The following is a 24,238-nucleotide window of genomic DNA, read 5'->3' as shown; positions in this document are numbered from 1 at the left end:
TCACTGGTCACCCCATCCGGATTTGAACCTGGGTCTACAGGGTGTCAAACATGCACTCTGAACACAACGCAAAAGAGCCAGGCTCGTTGGTATGGCAGTCAGAGCACATACTCATGTGAAGTGATGGCACACCGTCACACTGCCCTCACCTTCGGGAAGCTCGCCCTTGCGCTTCACGCACACAGGCATTCCTTGCGCATTCCAACGACCGTACTCCTCCCATCCAGAGCGCCCCACACACAAGTGCTTCACCCATCTATGGGGTCCTTCACACAGGGGTCAACCTACCTGGGGGTCCCTCATACAGTTTTACGGGCACGTCTCCGATGACCTCACGGCAAGCCATCCCACTTCTGACACCATTTGTAGCGAAATGGAGAGCGTAGTCACCCTTTCCGGACTTGAACCATATATATATACAGTATATTGATATGAACTTATATAAATATTGATAACAAAGGTTGTAGGTTAGATTCACCATTGTTATCAATATTGGGAAGGCCTGATTGAGTTATAATTATTATTGGTACCATTTTAATGTTGTTTAATTTATGTTTCTTCTCACACATGATTTTACCCCTGTATTGTGGGCCTATGGTAGTATGGGCCAATTAGGGGTGGTTCAGCTACCTGTTAAAAGGGTTAGCGTGGTGGTTGTTGAGGAGCTTCTGTACTGAAAACTTTTTAGATGAGAGTTTGTTGGTGAGCTAGTCTATGCTCTTGTAAGCATGCTTGTAAGTTGATATCAGCATACTGTCTGAATTTAGTGACATAGTGTACGACATTGTACTATTGACTGTACATATACAGTTTGTAAATATCTTTTTGTTTTCATTTATATCAGTCTTTTTGTTTATATTTTTCACTTTGGATTATGCATTTGGTGGAGGACAAATACATTTGCAACCATAGAGTTTTTGTCTCCCTGCCGCCTTTTGTGCCTTCACTAAAAGACTCTCTACACGGATACCACATCTACTTTGTAACATGAGTTAGCGGCTAGGGATTTCACAAGGCTCTGTATAATTTGTTAGCTTGTTAACCTCACCCAAGTTAGCCCTCCAGGTGTTAATCTGGGGGTCAGCTGAAGGGTACCGTAGTTGTCCCTCATTGACACCAGAAAGCTCTTTAAGACTACTCCTGTGAGGCTAGTTTCACCGTACTGTTCCATATAAATAATTTATTATATATTTTATAAGGATATATCAACCCACATATGTGGCTAGTTTATATAGAGGTGGGTGGTTGTGTTCCACACTGGGATCAAAGTCTGCTGGTAATAAACTGGGTGTTCGGGAATACGCCTGCTTCTCAGCACACTCTGTCACTGATGACTGGGTGGAGTGGACACCACCAGTAAGCCTCACACCAGCCAAAGAGCAGGGCGGGGGTCCTTGTTTAGACCACCTGGTGACCGTATTAACTGCAGGTAAATGATGATGACCTTTGCTTTGTCTTTTGTTGTGTCCACAAAGTATTGTGCTCATGTGCTTATATTAGGAGTTTGGTGAACTCAAAAAAGAGTGAGTTGATTGAGCTAACTTGTTAGCATGATGACATTGAGGAAAACTATACTAGGTTTTTAGTAGATGTTTAAAAGAGCGTTACAAAACTTGTCATTACAAAAGCTTCAACAGAAGCTTAGACACTTGAGAATGGTTTCATACCTGTAGAGTATTTAATAATTATTACTAAGTAAAGGCAGTGGTACTCGTGGTCGTTTTTTAATCCGTGCTAGGTGTCATACTATTGCCTTATCGGTAGTATGTGGTGTTACACTACATGCTATTTTGGTGCAGTTGCATGATATATAAGGATGTGTGATGTGGACGTTCAGCTGTTAATAAACTACATAAACTATGTTGTGCTACTGCCTTCCATCTGTTTCATGACAAAGGTTGATTGTGACATGTAAAATATTTGTTTCTATGCCTCTATAGAGAGGAGTGACAAAGGACTCAGCCATGGTCATCCTTTCAAAGGTGAGATGTAATGTAAATGTTGGGCAGTCATAGTTCCATCCTGAATAGAATCCATTCAAATTATATGTTTAATAATATATTATCAAATTATATTGGTCAGTTCAGTTATGTATCTTTCCGCTGCCTACTATTTATCTACTAAGCATATCTATGAAATACGAGAAATGACATAAGATATAGCACGCATAACACTTGATTTCAAACTTCGGGTCCTAAGGGAGATTATGTCTGGATCGATTCGGGCAGCGGCGTGCCCATTGGAGCTCAGGTCCAACTTTCTGGAAAGGGGGACCTTCAGCTGCTTGATGATGAGGGAAAGGTAAGCAATGCCAAGCTGCTTTAGTGCTGATGTATAACATTCACATGCTACCATTCATCCCTGTGTCTTTGTGGGGATTAACTTTACTGTGGGTCTTTACAGGAGCACAAGATCACGAAAAAGCTGGAAAGCTCTCTGAAGACCATGCATCCCACCTCCATCGATGGGGTAGATGACATGATCCGACTAGGTGACCTGAACGAGGCAGGGCTCCTTCGGAACCTTCTGGTGCGACACAGAGAAGGCCACATCTATGTAAGTCAGCCAAGTCTGCACGAGGAATGTTAGTATATCTGAGGACAGAAGATCCGCTTGTGTTGGTTTTGAATTGGTCTCCTAGTGGTTTTTTGAGGTTTGATCATAGTGTTTTTGTATGTTCATCTGTGTGGAATGACATTCAGATCATTCCTGAAAGACTTTGCCCCCTGGGTAATCAAAGAAATATCTGTCTCCATAGTAATGAGTTAGGTCCTATCTGAGGAGGAAAATAAATAGCACAGGCTAGAGAATGAGTCACTATATAGCTTATCATTACAACAGGGATTGCCCTGTAATCAAGAGAGATATACTGGCAAGGATCAGATGAGAACGGTTTTGAGTCTTATTGGCTTGAACTCCCTCATATAATTGCTTATATCAGTCACCATTGGTTACAGCTGTTAGTCCTGAGGCCTGCTGGTTCCCCTTCAACCTCAAAGTCTTTTTGAAAACTGTAATAGCTCTCGTGCTAGTGTTAATCTGCCATTAACAGACACAACAGTGGCACCATTACAGATGCCATCTCTTTCTCTCCCGGTGTCTTTTCATCTCTCTCTCTCTCTCTCTCTTGCACTTTGCCCCTCTTTTTCTCTCTCTCTCACCCACACCCCTCAGACATACACTGGCTCTATTCTTGTGGCAGTGAACCCGTACCAGGTGTTGCCCCTCTACACGCCAGAACAGGTGCACTCGTACACGGACCGCCGGCTGGGCGAGCTGCCGCCACACGTGTTTGCCGTGGCCGACAGCTGCTTCTTCAACATGCACCGCAGCCACAAGGACCAGTGCTGTGTCATAAGGTCAGCCTTCAACCAGCTTTCATTAGTAATGTCTATTCTTTCCTATTGAAGCGGCAGTCTTCCTCAAAGGCAGAGATTGAAAATTTTAGGTTAAAAAAGCTGGTTGTGGTTTTGCCACATCCCATGCACTTAAACTAGCTGGTTTCTACCTCTGTGCTTATTAGTAAATTCAAGTACTTAACTCCAATAGCTGGAGGATGCTTTTAGCTTTCACCACAGACGAAGGCCATGTGGAAAAGCTCATCTACTACATTAAGATGACTGGCAGAAGTTCTGAATGCCATAGTAGTATAAGTGTTCCCATCCATGTTCTAAAACAGCATATTACACACTTGATTTTCCCTGACTCTAACTGACACACAATGGAAGGAATTTGACTTTCTTAATCTGGTGGTGAACCTGGGTTTTGGTTTGGTTGGCTAGACCAGCAGCACACCTGACATCAAACCAATATTACCAAAGCTCTATCATGTCTGAAGAGCAGAGCAGGACTTGCATGTAATATACTCTTTCCTACTAGTCCACTACAGTAAGCCATGCTGAAGGATTACCAATTGTTAATGGCGCATAGATTTTTTCATGAACAATTCCCTGATGAAAAAGACTAATTGGCTTTGGACAATGCAAGGCAAAGGAAAGTATTGATATTAAAAAGCAGCTCAATGTCAGGAAAGTATTGATATTAAAAAGCAGCTCAATGTCAGATTAAAATTGGTCTGATACTGATGTCTTTTTCTGTGTGCTTTTGAAGTGGGGAGTCGGGTGCTGGAAAGACAGAGAGCACCAAGCTGATGCTGCAGTTCCTGGCTGCTGTTAGTGGCCAGCGCTCCTGGATAGAGCAGCAGATTCTGGAGGCCAACCCCATACTAGAAGGTATGACTTTGTCATAATAATCACCTTTGTTGTTGTTCAGCTTCTTTTTGTTTCTTCTAGACATAAAGCGATTGAAACAGACATTCCAGCAGATCAAAACTGTCTTAGTAACTGTTGAGTCCAAATTCTAAACTTTAAAACGTCAAATTATCAGTGGTCATTTATTGCTCAGTAACTTATCCATAACAAGGAAATGCGTCTCCATCTATATACATATATAGGCGGTTATCTTTTCTGTATTGTTGGGTGTGATAACATTCTGTTGTAGTGTCTCATTACCTGATGTTTCCACAGCCTTTGGTAATGCAAAGACTGTCCGTAATGATAACTCCAGTCGGTTTGGAAAATACATCAACATCAGCTTTACTAAGGCAGGAGCCATTGAGAGTGCACGTATTGAACAGTACCTGCTGGAGAAGTCCAGAGTCTGTCGACAGGTGAGGGATAGAAGTCATTTTCTAATTTTGTCCTAATAGCAGAAGCAAAATAATGTCCCTGTCATTCATAGAGTTAGAAAAAAGGCTGCAAAAAACCTCATGACCTTAAAGGACCTGCAGCATTCCTCTGACTGTACTGACTGGTTATGATTGCTCAGGCTCCGGAGGAGAGGAATTACCACATCTTCTACTGCATGCTGCTGGGAATGTCTGCTGAACAGAAGAAGATCCTGTCTCTTGGAAGCGCAGCAGAATACAACTACCTGACCATGGTAATATGACAGCCATCAAACAGTTGTGGCAAGATTGCTGAGACATTGTTCAAACCCATTCCCCTTCTTCATCCTATCAGCTCATGTCTTTTCATTGCTGCTGACTATGTATTCTCTTTTGTCTTTTGCTGTTATGTTTGATATAAGTTATTTGTTTTCAATTTGTTTGACACCCTTACGAGAAAGATTCTCATTACCCTGTGAATAAAAAAACCTGGCATGAATGTAAAAATGCTGTTGTAAGAGTACTGACATTGGTGTGTGTGGTGGTTGCAGGGTAAATGCACTTCCTGTGACGGGCGGGATGACATAAAAGAGTATGCCCACTTCCGCTCAGCCATGAAGGTCCTCACCTTCACAGAGAATGACTCCTGGGAGATCTCCAAGCTACTGGCTGCCATCCTGCACCTGGGCAACGTGAACTTTGAAGGTACAGAAATGCCGGTGTCCTGATAGTCCTCTAAGTCCTGCTTAATTCGTCAGTCTGATGTTTATTGATATCACTGTTTGTTCATTTTTAAGAAACCATCCTAAATAACATGGAGGGCTGTGACATTCGCTCATCTGTTCATTTCAACATGGTTGCCAAGCTGCTGGAGGTAGTTCACTCATTTATGATGACTCTGACTGTTCTGCTTGTTCAGTGAGCAGGAAGCAAACACCTATCACACCCCTTCATTGCCCTCAGTTCTCAATCCACATATATCTTTCTCAAATCCCCCCTTTGAGCTGATCGGCTCTTCGTCTCAATGTAGGTTGTTTTCTTAGTGCTGCTCTTTTGACCTTTCTTTCCCAGGTTGATACTAAAGCCCTGGATGTGGGGCTGACCCAGAGGTCCTTCATGACCAACAGGGAGAGTGTCTCCAAGCCCCTGACCTCAGAACAGGCCCGGGCTGGCCGAGACGCCTTTTTGAAGGTGAGACCTGAGCTGCATAGCATACTGACAGCTGCTTAAGCGATAGCAGTCAAGGAAACACAGAGATACCAAATACCACTGAAATAAATGAACAGTTCAGATTAATTGCATCACATTTAATACCTGAAATGAAAGAAAAAATTGAATAATATAGAAATTATCCTTTATGTGTCTCTTCAGAAAGTTTGTCTACTAAATTAACTATTATTGACTACTAATTTAATAATGTTAAATAATGAGTTAGTTTACATGTAGACTTCCTTGTCTTTTAGGCGATCTATGGGAAGATGTTCGTGTGGATTGTGCAGAAGATTAACAGTGTCGTTTTCAAGCCCCCTCCAGAAGATTCAAAATCTCTGTCCATTGGCCTCTTGGACATTTTTGGTTTTGAAAACTTTACGCAGAACAGGTATATAAACACTCATCTTTATTTGACTGGGTCCAGCAATTGATGTGTACTTTTAAATGGGACTGTTGTTGTGACAAATTTTGGGGCGACAACAGAACACAGCTTTGACCACCATGCTCCCTTGTGCTTTGTGTGGATGCCTCTGTATCACTCTGTATGTGTGTGTGCACGTGTGTGTGTGTGTGTGTTTGTGTGGGCTGTTTACAGCTTTGAGCAGCTGTGCATCAACTTTGCCAATGAACAGCTGCAGCAGTTCTTTGTGAAGCACGTCTTCAAGCTTGAGCAGGATGAGTACGCCCGCGAAAACATAATCTGGACACACATTCAATACAACGACAACCAACGCACACTGGACGTCCTGGCCAACAAGTCCCTCAATGTCCTTGCACTGATCGATGAAGAAAGTCATTTCCCAAAGGTTGAACATGCCAGCTACTCTGCATGACTTTCACACATACACACCTGTGTTAATACATATCGTTGTACTCAACACTATATATATATATATGTATGATGACTATATTGATATTTAAGAAAGACATAACCATATTATGTATGTATGTTAAATTTGTATTTGTGTTATTTTATAATGTCATATTGTATAGTATGATGCTTTAAATATATCAGACACATTGAAATAAAAATGCAATGAATTCACACAGGGCACAGACATCACTCTGCTGAATAAGTTAAACCAAACGCATGGGAAGTCCCAGATCTACCTTCCTCCAAAGAACAACCATGACACAAAGTTTGGGATCCAACATTTTGCTGGGGTTGTGTACTACGATTCAAAAGGTAAACCATGACCCACTTTACCCAGAATGCTCAGTGGAATTGATCCCTGTTGCATCAGGTGTGTAGTACTGATGTACTGTAATGTAGTGGTAGTACCTCAGTGGTTTTCCAGGTAATGTGACATTCATATCTTTAAAGAGGACATAAATGCACTATTTTCCCAACTGTAAAGTGTACCTATCAACATGAAAGCACAAAATGGCATCTCCTACATTCCTGTGTGCCCTGAGGATCTCTGTGACATGTGATTGATGAGGACTTGTCTGTCTGTTCAGGCTTTCTGGAGAAGAACAGGGATGCTCTGAGCTCCAACCTCATTCAGCTGGTGGAGACGTCCAGCAACAAGCTCCTCAAACAGATCTTCCACAACGAAACCTCCAGCACCAACAATGTGAAAAGCTCCGCCAACCCTAAAATGATTATCACTCCCGGCAATTCCTTAAGGGTGAGTTCATTTCTCAAGACAGACCCAGTTTATGTTCATTTCAAGAAATTTCCATTCAATATTTCAGTTCTGTGACAAAAAGCGGATTTCTCTTCTTGCTGTTCTGCATCTCCACAGCAAACGGCAGACAGTAAGAAGCGAGTACCAACCCTGAGTGGTCAGTTTCGCCAGTCTCTGGAAGCCCTGATGAAGGCACTGATGGCTTGCCAGCCCTACTTTATCCGCTGCATCAAACCTAACGACTTCAAGAAGCCCATGGTAACACCAGCTGACAGGACCCTATCTAATGTGCAACGAGCTGTTTTGGTTATAGTGCACACTCACGTGGAAACACTGACGTTGAAATGTTGAAACATTTTGGACCACCAAACATTCTGGTCATCTGACCTCATGGTGTCATTTTTAAGCACATATAACATTTTAATAGTTAATATATCAATGTTAGCAAAACACTCCCTTGACCAAGATTTTATCATTCAACAACGTGCCTGCCAACAAAATAACAAACTGTAGCACTGTGGGCCTGTTTCCTAGACAAGGATTGCAATCTTGGCTTTGGCTTGCTGTGGAAAATCTCTATCCAAAATGCAATTTAAGCCTGGAATTGAACTCTGTACTTGTAAAAAGCCATAACTCTCCATGTCATCACAAGGATGTTTCCCCTTTCTCCCATTGGCTGGGAGCCTTTTATGTTGTAATGCCTCTGCACTCGAGCGTTCTACAGTCAATTTCTATTTCTAAAATCACACAACAATTCATGAAATGAATTAGAAGACTAAAAAGGATGTCATTTTGTTTAGTAGGATGCCATTATTTTGAGAAACTCAATACAATTATAAAATTATAGATAAATAAATGAGTGGATGCAAGCCAACTGCAAGCAAAACCAGGAAGAGAATTCTTCCAGTTGCTCCTACTTGTGTTTGCTGTGTTGTCCTAATGCTGTGTTTCTGTGGTAGCTGTTTGACAGGGATCTGTGTATGAGACAGCTGCGCTACTCAGGCATGCTGGAGACCATTCGCATCCGTAAGGCCGGCTTCCCCATACGCCACACTTTCCAGGAATTCCTCAACCGGTACCGCGTGCTGCTCAACAGTGCTGTCTGTGACCCCAAAACTGTAAGTAGAACTTTCTCCCTCATGGTTCTTGGTTTGTTTGGTTGGTTGTTGTTCATGTTCCAACTACAAACAGTAGCTAAAAAACATCAGTGCATGACTTTGTGTTTGTGTACTGTATTAATTCACGCAGGAAAGTGTCAAAGCATGCAGTGAATGGATCTGTCAGAATGTCTTGACTGGTATGGATGAATGGAAGGTTGGAAAGACCAAGATCTTTCTTAAGGTATACGGCAGTTATGCTCTTTCTATTCATAAGTACTTTTATATAGGCTTGTGGAAATGTTTGCATAATATAGAGGGAATGAACATCACATTTATGGTCATATTTTTTATTCTCATACATTTCTTCATCTAATGCGCTCTATATCTTCTCATTCGTTTGTTCACACTCATTCATTCATTTATTCCTTCAACCTCAGGACTTCCATGACACTGATCTGGAGCTTGCGAGAGACCAAGCCCTGCACTACAAAGCCCTTGTCATTCAGAGAGTCCTGAGGGGCTTCAAGTACAGGTGAAAATCCATCATCCATAGTCCCACTGAACCGTTATAATCCCAGTCTGAGGCTAAGCCCCTCTGTTCCAGACGATCAGTAACCTATAGTAAAATAGTAAAAAGTAAAATATTTCTTCTCTTGCTCGTGTACAGAAAGCACTTCCTGCTGCAGAGGCGTGCTGCTCTGGTACTACAGAAGAACTGGCGTGGGTACAAAGTCCGAAAGCAGTTCAGAGTGGTGAGCGACCATGCTGGGGAGATCTGAAAGCAAAATCATTAGAACACTGAGCCATCGATCCATTCACCCTTTCACCCAATATCAGTTTGATCTGATGTGTTTCTTCATTTCTATCATGCTTGTGGTCATTTTTAGATGTTTTAGACACTAGATTTGTATATGGTACTGCTTATAAAGGCACAGGCATGTACCGGTAATCCCCGTGTCTGAAAAAAATCAGCTATTAAAAGTGCGGTACACTGCAGTGTATTCTAAAGTGTAGCACCTCATTGTTCAACATATGGTTGTCTTTTAACATATGTATTACATCCTTCCAACAGGTGCGTCTGGGCTTCTCGCGGCTGCAGGCAAAGGTGCGTGGCCGGCAGATGCAGGTCAAGTACGAGCGGAAGCGTGCCGCCGGTCTGGTGCTCCAGAAGCACATCCGTGGACTTGCCACCCGCCGGGAGTTTAAGCGTAAGCGGGCAGCCATCATTGTCCTACAGGCACACACCCGGGGCATGCTGGCCCGCAAAGCTGTCAAGAAGAGGAAGAGGGATGTACGTGGCTCTTTGTCTCTAATTATCGGTGCATGTTATGCTTCTTTCTTGTGTCCTATTTGCATGTGCTGTAGAAGAGGTGGATAATGATATGGCAGATGATTGATAGCTAAATGTCCTGTGGGACTAAGAAAGTAAGTAAGTAAGTAAGCAAGTAAGCAAGTATGTATGTATGTATGTATCTATGTTTGTATGTATCCAGCTATGAATCCATCTATCTATATGTTTCTGAAAATATACATAATCACATAATGATGGGCAATGTCGTGCTGCCATTTTGTCTCTGTGTCAGTGAGCTCTGAGTTCTCTTTACTCAAGCCTGGCTTGTTCTCTTTTCCTGACTGTTTGCCGGTTTCCTGTGCTCTGCCCAGGCCTTCCTGTCGGCACAAGAGAGAAGGAACGAGGATCTGGCTGCTAAGGAGCGACAGAGGCGATTGGAGGACATTCTGCGACACAAGCGCGAGCAAGAGGCGGCCACCCAATTCGAATCCAGGAATGATCAGGAAATGGTGGATGACATCTTTGGCTTCCTGCCCAGTATGGTGGGAGGGCAAGAGGGCCAGGCCCCTGCAGGATTTGAGGTTAGAGACGTGTGTCTGTGTGTGTGTGTGTGTGTGTGTGTGTGTGTGTGTGTGTGTGTGTGTGTGTGCCAGCCTGCACGCAGTATAACTACACACTGTTATGTAAGAGTACAGTGTGAGCAGGACTGGGTATAACATAACAATATGGTCAAATACCTGTAATTGGTGATTGTCAGGGACATAATGCAATCTCTGTAACTGACAGTTTCATTGGAGTTATTCTAGTTTTAGACCATTACATTGAATAGGTTGCTGGCTTTCTTTAGAAAGAGATCTGTAGACACCGTCCAGAATATTTAGTTTGGTAAATCTGGATTTGATATCAGTAGATTTTATTTGGTTAAACAGTAGGTAGAACATAGATTTTGTTATCTACACCGTAACTTTTGTGACACTCTTAAGCTCTGCTGGTAATGTCCTTGGTTGTGCTCTCAGGACATTGAGGGACAGCGCACAGCGCTGGAGGTGTTTGACCTGGACGAGGCTCCCATGGCGGTGGACATCCCTGATGAGGACTACGATAACCTGGATGAGTACTCCTTCTCCAAGTTCGCCTCCATGGAATTCCAGGGCGCTTCCAGTTCCACACACATCCGCCAGAGGCTGCGCCAGCCACTGCTTTACCATGAAGATGAGGGAGACGTGCTGGTACATCCCATTTAGACATAGATTGTTGTATATATTTAGCAGACTTAAACCCAGCCTGCAGTACACTAAGGGTGTATATAGCCCTAGGAGTCAGAGTGTACACTGATGCCGGTGTGCTCTGTTATGCCTCTTTGAGTGCCTGGTCCTGGAATAATATTTTGCGTGTTATGTCTTTTTGCAAATTGTTTTGAAAGTTGTTAAGAATATGTGACTTGGTTGCACAAAAATACTAACTAACTAAGTTAAAATTTCTAAGTGTTCTAAGTATTGGTAATTACGATAAATTCATCATTATCTGTCTCATTTTCTCTGCTCATTCTCTCTCCTTTCTCTCCCCTCCCTGTCTCCTCTGATCTTGTAGGCTGCTAAGACACTGTGGTGGCTAATTCTGAGGTTCATGGGGGATCTCCCAGAGCCCAAGCCTCAGCAAGTCCAGAGAAGAGGGCCCCTGGATGCCGAACGTTCACTGCAGACAGATGTAGCCGAAAGACAGAACAGACGCCTTAGTCACATGATCGGCATGAACCAGGTATGTGTGTGGGATGCATCTGTGCTCTTATTTTCACCAGTAAAATCATTTGAGAAGGAACTGAGAAGGAATTTACTTCTTTAACTTGTTTTCTGTTATCTCTAATATATTGTTTAAACCTAGAGGTCATTTGGGGTTGTATTGTTTTGGGAACTCTAATGGATCAATGTGTGGCCATTTTCCCATATCACAGAGAATGGTAAATGCTAGGCTGCGAAAGGTATCAACAGCTCCCGACGAGGCCCAACGCAACAGGAAGGGTTCCACGTTCACCAACCTGCTCTCTCGCGGCCGGAAGACATCATCAATGCCTGAGGAGGTCATCCTCAACCGTAAGGATTCCTCGATTCCAGAGGAGACCCCTAAGGGCAGAAAGTCGTCCACCTTCACAGATCTTCTTAGCAAGAACAGAAAGGTCTCCACCATCCCTGTTGATGGGGGCGCAAACAGGAAGACCTCCACCGCACCAAATCCCATGAATCGCCGAAAGCCTTCCACCATCTCAGAGGAGGTGAGAATCATGTCCATATTAAGTTGACATACTAAAAGCTCATTTCAAAACAGTCATTGTCTCAAAATGCTGCTTTTCCTTGCAGGCTGAGGATGAATCAGGAGACACCATCTCCAAGCCACCCACTATGCAGACGCTGAGCGAAGAGGACGTGGTGGTCGGTGAGGGTCCCACCCTGGATCAACCTCTGTCATCCTTGGAAAAGCTCCACATCATCGTGGGTTACGGCATCGTCAGACGCGATCTCAGGTACATGGTTACAGGTACTTGCTGTCTCTGCCATTGCTGTAACATGGTATTGACGAAAATAATCATTGTGGATTACCTGTCTTGTGCCGCAATCAATCCAAGGTCAAAGAGCTTGGTTTTGTGTATGATGAGGTTTTGATGAATTTTCTCCAAAATAATAATTGCACATTCATATTGACATTTTGAATCTGTACTCAGGGATGAAATCTACTGTCAGATCTGCAAACAGCTGCAGGAGAATGGGAACCGTAGCAGCTTCTTCCGGGGCTGGATCTTGCTGTCCCTGTGTCTGGGCATCTTCCCCCCGACTGAGCGCTTCATCAAGGTCAGCCAAACCACAGAGGTTCTGCTGGAGGCTAAAGTCTTCCATAGCACTGTACTTCAACTATCTGAACTGACCAGTGGACATCTTTAACCAGTGCATAGAACAGCAGTACCCTGATGTCCTACAAATGAGTGAAACTCCCTATTGTATTTAACTCAGTGTGTTTGTATCATAAACCCCATCAGTCCTAAAGTGCCATTATGACCTGTTTTTATAAAACCGTTTGAGTCTTGATCCTTTGAGCTTTTTCCTAAAACAAGTGTCTTAATATAAAATGAATCAATGTATATTTGACATGCATTTGAATTTGAGGTAATGTGCTTTTTGACAATGCTCCTTCTTCCTGTAGTTTCTTCAAAGCTTTATCCGCTCTGGGCCTGTGGGATATGCCCCCTACTGTGCAGAGAGGCTCAGAAGGACCGTGGCCAACGGCGTTCGAGGAGAGCCACCAAGCTGCCTGGAGCTTCAGGTGAGAACCTTTAAGAGAGGATCCTGAACAGCACAGAACATTGCAAGTCTATCAAAAGAGTAGCCAACCAGAATTTGCATGTAAATATGACCCTCACAGATACCATCACGTGTATAATGTGAAAGGCACATCCGTTGAAATCCAAGGCGTTGAAATCACCCCTTGTTCTCCCTTAGGCTACCAAAACCAAGAAGCCCATGGGCATTTCAGTCTCCCTCATGGATGGCAGCACCATCAGCCTGCCCATAGACTCTGCCTCCACATCCCAGGAGATCTGCAAGGTGCTCTCCCAGAAAATCAAACTTCACGACATCTTTGGCTTCTCTCTCTATATGGCACTTTACGATAAGGTAAGACTCAAAGGCACAGCTGAGAATTACCTGTCATTACCTTGCTATCTCCTTGTATTTCAGATAATGATGGAATGCAGCGCTTTAGCAGAAAGCCACTGAATCTGCCCCTGCTTTCTCTAGGTGTGGTCACTGGGCAACGGGCGTGAACATGTGATGGACGCCATCTCCCAGTGCGAGCAGGAAGTGAAGCGGAAGGGCGGGCAAGAGCAGCACGCCCCCTGGCGCCTCTACTTCCGCAAGGAGATCTTCACCCCCTGGCACGACTGCACCGAGGACGCCATCAGCACAGACCTCATCTACAGACAAATCATCCGTGGCCTCAAGTATGGAGAGTACCGCTGTGATAAGGTAGGGAACATGCTGTATATTAAAGGCTGCTAAGCTTTACTTTGATGACCTCCTGATTTTAAGGAATGGAAGAAACCCTTTATGATTGAAATAAAGGTCAGACTTATTTTAAACTTAACTTATTTTTAATTGTTAAAGCACTAATACAATAAACATCTTGCTACATGCTGTCATATAAATTTTCCTAGTGATAAACCTACTCTTTGATGCTCTCGTAGGAGGATGATTTAATCCAGCTGGCTGCGAAGCATTTCTATGTGCAGCACGGAACAGATACCAGCATGGAAAATGCCCAGGGCGTGGTGCAGGAGTGCATCAAGTCCTCCCTGCTGGAAGCCAAGACAGAGGAGAAGTGGGTCCAGATGGTCAGCGCAGCACATATTGAGGTGAGACATGCCCCACCTTTATAAATACACAAACTTTGTTTGTTTGTTTTCATTTGATTAATCTACACTGGATTTTGTAATTGAGACAGTTTATTGAGGCAGGGTTTTGTTGTTCCTGGTCTGATTTAAAAAATACAGGCTGAAAAATCGTTAATCATTTTTTTTTAAAAGTCCCACTGGTGTCCATTCATAGCAACTTTCCCCAAACTGAGAGGTAGATGAGAGCATTGTAATTAGAGCAGTGTTTAAGCTGCCAACTTTGATCTTTTGGGTCGAACTGTAACTGTTCACACCCCTGTTTATTGAAATAGTTTTACAACGAAAACCCTCCCTTCCAGACACTTCCAAAGAGTGAATCTTTGGCTACCACACAGCTTTGTCGATCTCATCTGTTCATCTTACTGCGCATAAGGAAGAGCTGATAACATCGCCACCAGAGTAGATAATTAACTCTGCCACTTCCTCTGTGGGTGTAATAACACTGAGACTCTGTTCAATGGTGTGTGACATGTTTTACAGGGGCCATATATCAGCTCAAAGAAGAGGGCACCCATTGTGAAAGCAGAGGTGGTGGACTATGCGAAGCAGAAGTGGCCGTTGTTCTTCTCCCGATTCTTTGAGGTGGTCAGGCTCTCAGGTAAGCTGAACAGATCATCAAATGGATTTACAATATATAGTTGTACAGTTCTTAATGTCAATGAAGGAGGAAAGTAATTAACTTTCTATATACTATACATTTGAAATACTATGACCATATACTGTAGGCATTTCTAATGCCCGAATGATGGGCATAAAATGGGAACTTCTGTGCAGTTAATTTGTAAAGGGTGTGAAGTCAATTGCTTTTCTAATTATTTCACAGGACCAACTCTTCCCAAAAGCAAATTCATCATAGCCATAAACTGGACAGGCATAACCTTCCTGGATGAAAGGGAGAAGAAGTTACTGCAGCTAACATACCCAGACGTCACTGGGGTCTCCACCATGAGGTACAGGTTATGGTGTTTCTATGCTCTCAGCCCCCCTCACCCTCACCCTCCCCCTCACCCTCTTTCTCTTTTTTTTCTTCTTCTTCCCAGTCCCTTACTCTGCTCTGTTCCTCATTCTGCCTATTTTTTGGGCTTATCTAGAAAGATGCCTCCCCAGCCCACAAAACTGGGTTTTAATTCAAGTTCTTTGGAAATAGCAAATGGGTCGTTTTTAGACAATCCTTTCCCTGCGATTCAATATTCAATAATTACCTTCTGCCCCACCCCCCACACTCTTTTTCTTCCTCTCTTCCCTTCTCCAGGGAAGCAAAGGCCTTTGGTCAGTCTCTGGGTCTCCGGACCTTGAAAGGCGATTTTGTGCTGAATGCGATCAGTGCTGCAGACATAGCAGATGTGGTCACCATGTTCCTAGATGGCCTTAGAAAACGCTCAGAGTATGCAGTCACCCTGCAGGAGGTCAGCAAACAAGGTGACCAACAGAGGATTCTTTCTCTTTTTTCTTTTCTGGCAGTATAGTATAATGCCACATTAACATTTAATGTGTGAGGAGGAGTGGATTCAAGTATGTAGAAAATCCCGCACTTCAACCACAACACTTCTGTTCAAAAGGTAGTCAGAATGTATTGAACTTTAAAAGGGCCGATTTTTATTCAGACATGCAGAAACCTAAAGAAAGATTGAAACATATGAAAAGAAAAATTCACATTTAATAAGTTTCATCATCACAAGGTTGACCATATTCATCCGTTTGTCTTTCTTTGATTTAACTGTGTTCATATGACATGTCTATCAGGGTGGGGTCACACAAAAGACAGCACTGAAAGAGCACTGATACATTTACCTGTTGTTCCATCAACCATTTACCGGTCTTGTTCCATCAGAGGATACCACGTTCCTCAGCTTCAAGAAGGGTGAGCTTATCCTCCTCATGAAAGATGATGAGTACTCACCAGACCGGGGATGGTTCAAGGGGAAGAACGAAAGGACGGGCCAGACTGGCGCCGTGCCAGCAGATGCCATCCTGGTTCTGCCCACGCTTACCAAGCCCACTAATGAAGTCATAGTGAGTGTTCCGTTCCCTCTCTTTGACAAGCTTTGTCATTCTTGTACTGTCCCTGTAGAGAACAAATATGTATTTATCATCTTTATAACTTACTCAAATACATTTGAATTGTAGAATAAAATAAAATAGTTTTTTTTAAGTAAATGATGCATGGGTAGTATATTCCTAGCAGGGTTTTACAACTTAATGTATTTGTACGGTAAAAATGAATCGTCCGGATATCTCACCTTATTTGTTCGCTGTCAGTCATTCACTGTTATTACATGTGTGTGTCACCTACAACCATTATTTGAGTTTTAGAGCATGTATGTACACACAGGTCTCGTATAAATGTAGACTGTGTTCTTCTGTGCAGAGCTTGATGGCCCTGTCCCCTGATCAGAGGAAGAATGTTGTTGATGCCACCCTAAGGGGTACCGCCACAGAGAGATTAGCCCCTGTGACTCTCAAAGAGTACTCATTCCAGTACTTCAGGTAAAGCAGTCGATTACCTATGTAGTCATCTCATACAGCTCAGGGAAAGAAAACCCAAACGCCAGTGGATGAAACAAACTGTCTGTATCTGTTCTTCCAGGCAACCGACTAAGGATGTGAACAAGCAGGTGATGTCTAAGGGCTCTGCCCCTGAAAGGCTATGGGCCAACTCCAGGGCGCCCATCAGGCAGCCTCTGCTCAAGAAACTGATGGGCAACCCAGAGCTCAGCCACTCTGCCTGCCAGGCATTCACTGATATCCTTCTCATATGGGGACATATAATCCCAGTATCTCAGGAGAGGCCCTCAGCATGCTGTGTATGCATTTGTGTGCATGTCTGTGTGGGTTGTTATAATACATAACATGTAGTATCTATAGGCATGTATACAGCCTGATTATGGATATACAGGTGCTTGAGTATGAGTCTATGTATGCATCTACACACAGTTTGACACACACAAATACACAGACACAAGAAAAACACAGCAAAGAGTTCCCTGGGAAAACATGTGCACTAACTAAATATATCTCCAACTATCTCATCTGCTCCTCAACATATGTGTTCTGACTTATATATGTGTGTGTGTAGCTGTATTCCCTGGAGATATCTACAGACCATGTCAGGGTTTTCCCAAACACTGTTAATCAAAATTGAACAGTAGACTAATTTGGAAAAATATCTTCCTTAACCTTTGTGCTGTGCACCTATCCTGAAGTACATGGGCGACTACCCCACCAGACAGGAGCAGAGCCCTCTGGAGCTCACTGACATCGTCTTTGGAGCCGCGACTCGGCACGAGGACCTGCGAGATGAGATCTACTGCCAGATCATGAAACAGATGACTAGCAACAACAACAGGTACATGTCCATGATCTGTCTGGAACGATAGAAGATCATTGAAGCTGTGAAATGTTTAGTTATACATTTCCATCTGCGTATTGTGTTGAAATAAATGTGCTCACAGTTTTGCATATTAGCATGATAACATAATGCCCATACACATCTATGTAAGTATGTAAGTTCATTTTAAAGACATCCAGGTAATAAAATGTTTTTAAAAATGTGTTAAAATCACTGGACTATTAAAGGAAAATTAAGAAGAAGTTTCAGTGTTCATCCAAACAACCACATTAGTTGTAAAGGTGTAACAGGAAGTGACTGGCAAAAATACACACAAAGAAGTCACATGATCAGCACATGACATGAGATGTTAGTCACATGACTACTTGAGACGTCACTTAAGTGTAAAACTGTACCTCGGCACTTTATGGACAAACCAGTTTGTTCACCTCACAAGAGGGAGTAGGGGCGCCACTGTAAGCTGCGGCAAGCACACTTGAGTGACATCTTTCTGGCAAGCATATTTAAGTATCTCAAGTAGTCACATACTTTAACATCTCATGTCATGTGATCATGTGATTTTTTTGTGTCTATGAGTTACTTCCTGTCTCACCTTTATAACTGATGGTGGTGTTTTGATGAACACCAAAATGTCTTGTTCATTTTCCTTTAATAGTCCAGTGGTTTTATTAATAAATGTTCTTAAACTCAATGCCCATACAGCATGTCAGAACTACACTGAACATGGATAAGCAAGGCACTAATATGTTAGTGGGGGCCTGATTGCACAATGCAAGCCACTCAAATGCACATGGTACCTTATAATCCCAAGGTCATAAAGTTAAATGCTGTGCGTGTTTTCTGTTGTTTTCCTTATAGAGCCTGTGGCTCAGCATGTGTACCAGTAATCCTAAAGCCACTGGTTTAAGTTCTATAGCATGCTTAAACTGTCAGGGATAGCGAGAGAGAGAGAGAGAGAGAGAGAGAACCCAAATGCACGACACGAGGCAGGAGTTAAGCAGAAAGCCATGTTTACTTACTAAAAGAAGATTCATAGTAACAAAAACCAGAAAGAAAACCAAAACACATGGAGCAAGCTGAGAACTGATCCATGGTGCATGCAGGGTACAAAAACACAATCGGAAACAAGACTAGAAAAACAAGACTGAATGCTGAGAGAAACGCTATAATGCAAGGCAAATGAACAAAAAACAAAGGAGGCAGGGCTTAAAAGCACAGACCAATAAACAGGAAGACAGATGATGGTAGGAAACACTTATAAGCCCTCACTGCACTGTAATAATAAGCCTATTTTAAACCAAGCATGTGCTCATTTGCACATTTTACTAGCTCATGCTTACTATGAGTACTGCAGTTCAAGGTCAATGTTTGTTAACTCTTTCTCACAAGACATAAGCCTTAGAGAGCAAGAAGCAAACTCTTGAAATGGCATGGTAGGTAATAAGACTTGAATTCTTTTCCCATCAAAGACAGTGTATTCTGGTTTTGCCAAGTAAATGAAGTTGCTCAAGCCATGTAGCTGTGAATTCCCTTCTAACTGTTTGACAGTGCAGCTGGTCTTCAGTGGTTTGTGAAAGAGATGACCTCTGACCCTCTCCTGTCCCACTTTCTTCACGTCCCCTAAGAGCTCAGGCTCCCTATCAGGCACAACACACTGACAACTCAATTACTGGTGCTTACAGTAGCCTACACAGTCTTGACCAGATCAGTGCTTTACGGGACACCATATTTAGACTATTTAACACATACAGTAGACAGCACATTCAATACATACCACAGCTGCCATCTGCCATGAACCATTTGTTGACAATGTTCTCTGCTTGAAATACATGTGTCTTATCCATGCTGATTGTATGCACATCTTGACCTTGACGTCTCTTTCTCATTCTTTTTTCTGTCATTCTGTCTCTCTCCACCTCCACCTGTCAGGCACAGCGTAGAGCAGGGTTGGCAGCTCCTGTGGCTGTGCTGTGGGCTGTTCCCCCCCAGTAACATTCTGTTCAAACACGCCCAGCGCTTCTTGGAGTCCCGCCGCATTGAACCAATGGCCCCCGAATGCTTGCAGAGACTGCAGGCCTCACTAAGGTGGGAAAACACAGAATGAGAGGAGAGAAACAATGAATGCATGAATGAATGAATGAATGAAGATGATTAGAAAGGACTTTTAAAAAAGGCATTGCACACCATAGACATATAAATACAGAGGACTTCCTATATGAATACAGAGCTGGAAATGACAAAACAGGAAAGGCAGGATGGAAACTGCTTGATTTTGTATAATTTTGTGCAAGACATTATTTAATACAGTGCCTTTTACAGAAGTTAGGCTACAATGATTCCGGCATTGACACAGTCACTCCGGCTTTTAAATAGAACTCTCACATGGAATATCCCTGAGAGATCCCTGGCTTGATTCCATCTACTATAAGCAGTTGTTGTCATGCAGTGCTACTTAAATGGCCTCTGTGCTGCTTGGACATCCCTCCTTCCTGGTGGCATTTCCTTGGTGTCATTGCCCTTTCGCCGCTAGCAGGCGCGTGCCAGGAAACAGTCAGTTTGTTTGATTGATGGCGAAGCACATGGTCGTCACAGTTACGGCTCGCATCTGTCTGAGCTGCTGTTTGCCCATTAGCACTTCACCTTCCTGTCCTTCAGCGTGCTGTTTTTTTTTATTTTTTTTTTTATTCCTTTATTTATAATTCCGCTGTAAACACTTGATCAGTCTGGGGATTTTTAGTGCACTTGCACAAAAGCATAAGGTGATGGGTATGTTCTGTGTCATGGTGGGGTGTTTTTTTCCGTTTGTTTTTCCATGAATTTGTTTTAAAAGATTTTTTTCTTTTGTGTGTGCCTGTGTATGAGAGATCAACTCGAGGAGTACACACTAAACTAATCCTCCACACAGATTACAGTTGTGCGGACTGCACTGGACCTTCTTTTTCTTGTTATGGAGCTGAATCAGGTTTGGCTGGGCAGGATGTAGATCAGGATTAGACTTCGGTCTCCCACTCCTGTGCATAGAAACTGAGGTTTTGTCTCTCTCTCTCTCTCGCTCTCGCTCTCGCTCTCGCTCTCTCTCTCTCTCTCTCTCTCTCTCTCTCGCTCTCTCTCTCTCTCTGTCCTGGACAGGGCAGAGCCCAGGAAGCTCCCTCCACACCAGGTGGAGTTGGACGCAATCCAGCAGAACAGCGCTAAAATCTTCCACAAGATCCACTTTCCCAACGACACATCAGAGGTATAGTTATTCCGTTAGAAACATAAAGTAAAACTCAAACTCCAACATGCACTGTTGTAAATAAATAAATAAATATTCACAGGAAAGATTTTTTTTTCTGGGTCTGGTATACGTATTAGAAGCATTTGGATTTGTAGTTTGGGATGTATGCAATGGATGTTTTTGTGAGTGTCTAGAAGTGTCATAGTGTCTCTCTGCCCTGCACAGATCTTTGAGGTGGGCCCCCACACAAGGATCAGGGAACTGACCCTGAGCATTGCTACCAAACTGGAGCTGATGTCTGCAGAAGGCTTCAGCATTTTCGTGAAAACCCCTGACAAGGTTTGTCTCTGTAGTGTGCAGATTCAGGTTACATAAGGTGCAGTAAATTATAGTCTCACAATGTGTGAGACAAGGGTGTGACAGGTTGAGACAGACTTGTGAAGCCATCTTTGTTGATCCCATGAAAAAAAAGTGTTGTGTGTCTTTGTGTCTCTGTTTAGGTTCTCAGCTTGAATGACACCGACTACTTCTTTGACAGCCTGAGAAATATCACAGATTATTCCAAGAAGATGAAGAGGGCCAGAGAAGGTGAGAGTTTAGGACTTTATCTTCATGAGTCAGTGAAGAGAAAAGAACAGTTCCCACTTTGAACTTGAACTGGAGCAGAGGCTGATCCTATTTACCCTTTTTCAGATAGTATTAATGTATTGGATGAATTATTTCTGGACTAGAATGAGCAATTATTGAGTGTGTGAAATTGTCATATGTGTCTGCTGATAGGAGGACCATTGAATGTGCAGTATATGGTGTTCTTCATGAGGAAGCTGTGGTTCAACGTCATCCCCGGGAGAGACCTGGAGGCTGACCTCATCTTCCACCACGCTCAGGTGTCGTTGCCTGTTCCTACGTTACCCACAATGCCACCAAGTCCTGTCTCTCTCATATGCCGAATGCACCATGTTCATTGCCTTTATGTGCCAAAGGAGAAAATACATGCTTGACATGTATGATTGCCCTTGCAGGAACTCCCCAAGTACCTGAGGGGCTACCACCATTGCTCCAAGGAGGAAATGGTGCTCCTGGCTGGCCTGCTGTTTAGGCTGAAGGTTGGTGATGACAAGAGCCAGTTTGTCACGATCCCCAAGATTCTGAAGGAGTTGGTGCCCAATGACATGCTCAAAGTCATGTCTGCTGATGAATGGAAGAAGGTGAGAGAGCAAGGGCAAGAGCTCAACGTGTGATTAAGGTCATGGTGAAGGCTTAGGAAGTAGTCAGAAGAAGAAGTTTACGGTGTGGTAGAGAGAATTGTGAAAATATGATCAGGAGTTTTAACTGCAATACAGCAATACAGTGCAGGTGATATGCACTCTATAGTGTGTCATTGTCTGATAAATATATTGACATGATACTCCTCAGATAATACACAATGCTTGAAAGATGTCAGCATGTCAAACAACAGCCATGCTTTCCTCTGTGTACCCTACTGGAAAATAAATCTCCAACATTTATTTCATTTGGTCATGACTTTATAATTTATAGAAGTGCGTTTCCCATGCTGTCCCCTTTCAGAACATTGTTGCATCTTACAACAAGCAAGCTGCCATGACTGCTGATGACGCTGCAGTGGCATTCCTGAAGGTGATCTTCAAATGGACCACATTTGGCTGTGCTTTCTTTGAAGTTAAGGTATGACTCACAGCACAACTAAAGCCAACATGTTTTTCTTAAAACAAGTGACAAAGCACAAAACATTTGGCATCATCATCAGCACTAAATATATTTCCTCAACTTTATAGCAAACATCAGAACCCAACTACCCAGATATTGTGAGGCTGGCCATCGGCAAACAGGGTGTCACCATCATGCACCCTAAAACTAAGGTACTGAAAAGCTGTCAAAATACTGTATAGGTTCTGTGAATGAATGTATTATTATCATTATATTTTGTACACTTGGTGTGAGACAAGTGTATTTATTTGCAAACTACAAACTGGTTCTGTTCAGGAAATTCTGGCTACACACCCTTACAACAAAATTGCCAACTGGTGTAGCGGAAGCACATACTTCCACATGACGGTGGGCAGCCTGGTGGGAGGTCACAAGCTGCTCTGTGAGACATCTTTGGTAAGAGGCCGTGCTTCTCTCATTTGCCGAATGTACAGTGTTCATTGGCCTTCATGTGCCAAAGGGGAAAAATAATGTACTTTTTTTTTTTTTTACTGTGAATGGAATTTAGTCGAAAATATGAATTATAGCCTCTTGACATTTCCTTTTTCCTCAACTAATAATTTATTGTTCTGTGTCTTAAAGGGCTATAAAATAGATGACCTCATCACATCATACGTGAACATGTATCTGAGCGAGACCAAAGCAGCGTCACGGCCACGGAACCAGCGCTTTCGCTAAGGCCAACTGGGACTGATATGTGCCTCAGAATGTTCTAACAGATGAAAATGCGCACGCACACACACGCATACACATACACTATCATACAGACTGTTTCGATTATCAGGTTATCACACTGAGTATCAAGTGCATATGCATTGAGTATCAAATACTTAAATAAGGTGCCAAAATAAATTTACAAATCACAGTACATTTCAAAATGTCCTCAATGAAAGAAATTCAGAGTTGCTGTCACTGATGGTATCTTTTGCAAGATTTCACTAAGCTACCATGACTTATTTATAACCCAAGTGCCACTGTTGTGATCATTAACTTTACCTTAGCATAATCATTACATTTGCTTTACTTGTTTTCTCTGCCTGCCAAACTGTGTTCCTTTCTGTCTATGTTTTGAATTGTCAAATTCATGTGAGGGCTTAGGATTCTTCTCAGGCAGTGGGGTTACACTCTTAATGCATTGAATGTTTTCAGTCGTAACATCAAGGAAAAGAAATCTTAGTTTTTCCTGTATCGTTCCAGGTGACTAAGGTATGACAATCCAATAAATGATTTCTCACATTAAACTGTGCTTGTTGTTGGCCTGTTGAACGTTTGTATTGCGTGTCTTGAGTCATATTCGGCTATGTATAGTGGCATTGTCTAGCTATGCAGACAGTCCCATTAAAACTTAATACTGAAACAACACATATTGCTTAGCAATGAATGTTCATGTTATATTTAAAAAACTATGGACATCATCACATGTCTAAACCCCAGAAAGAGTGTCTTCTTTCTTCGAACAAGTGCACTAAACAACACTTTTTTGCCAGCGGGGTTCTGAAATTGAAAAAGCTCAACAAAACTGGTGTGATACAAAAGCAGCCAGACATCCCAATTAAGAGCTGGCAGTGTGTTGTTGGCCCTCAGCGGTTTTGGGCCTGGAGGAGAT

The 24,238-nt window shown here is 42.8% G+C and overlaps 1 protein-coding gene across 1 annotated transcript; it reads left to right on the top strand.

Annotated features, from left to right (window-relative positions):
- The first annotated feature begins 1,310 nt into the window (after positions 1-1,310).
- LOC105898244 (unconventional myosin-VIIb) lies at positions 1,311-23,873 on the top strand. Its single transcript, XM_031575520.2, has 48 exons — positions 1,311-1,429; positions 1,941-1,982; positions 2,200-2,301; positions 2,404-2,556; positions 3,175-3,359; positions 4,111-4,232; positions 4,527-4,669; positions 4,828-4,941; positions 5,218-5,371; positions 5,464-5,540; positions 5,738-5,857; positions 6,130-6,266; positions 6,474-6,684; positions 6,929-7,064; positions 7,340-7,509; positions 7,627-7,767; positions 8,469-8,627; positions 8,758-8,850; positions 9,047-9,141; positions 9,277-9,361; positions 9,682-9,900; positions 10,272-10,481; positions 10,917-11,129; positions 11,491-11,658; positions 11,852-12,169; positions 12,255-12,418; positions 12,617-12,743; positions 13,093-13,212; positions 13,389-13,562; positions 13,686-13,913; positions 14,132-14,299; positions 14,819-14,936; positions 15,162-15,288; positions 15,591-15,757; positions 16,170-16,351; positions 16,707-16,825; positions 16,926-17,080; positions 17,531-17,684; positions 19,617-19,772; positions 20,817-20,922; positions 21,130-21,243; positions 21,405-21,492; positions 21,685-21,791; positions 21,927-22,112; positions 22,474-22,590; positions 22,701-22,784; positions 22,909-23,028; positions 23,215-23,873. The coding sequence occupies exons 2-48, from the start codon at positions 1,965-1,967 to the stop codon at positions 23,308-23,310; spliced, it is 6,720 nt and encodes a 2,239-aa protein (XP_031431380.1). The 5' UTR covers positions 1,311-1,429; positions 1,941-1,964; the 3' UTR covers positions 23,311-23,873.
- The last annotated feature ends 365 nt before the right edge of the window (positions 23,874-24,238 follow it).

Source organism: Clupea harengus, chromosome 10, assembly GCF_900700415.2.
Source record: "Clupea harengus chromosome 10, Ch_v2.0.2, whole genome shotgun sequence".
NCBI classification, from domain to species: domain Eukaryota; kingdom Metazoa; phylum Chordata; class Actinopteri; order Clupeiformes; family Clupeidae; genus Clupea; species Clupea harengus.
The sequence above is the reverse complement of the archived record's forward strand: the minus strand, read 5'-3'. Positions and strand labels throughout refer to the sequence as shown.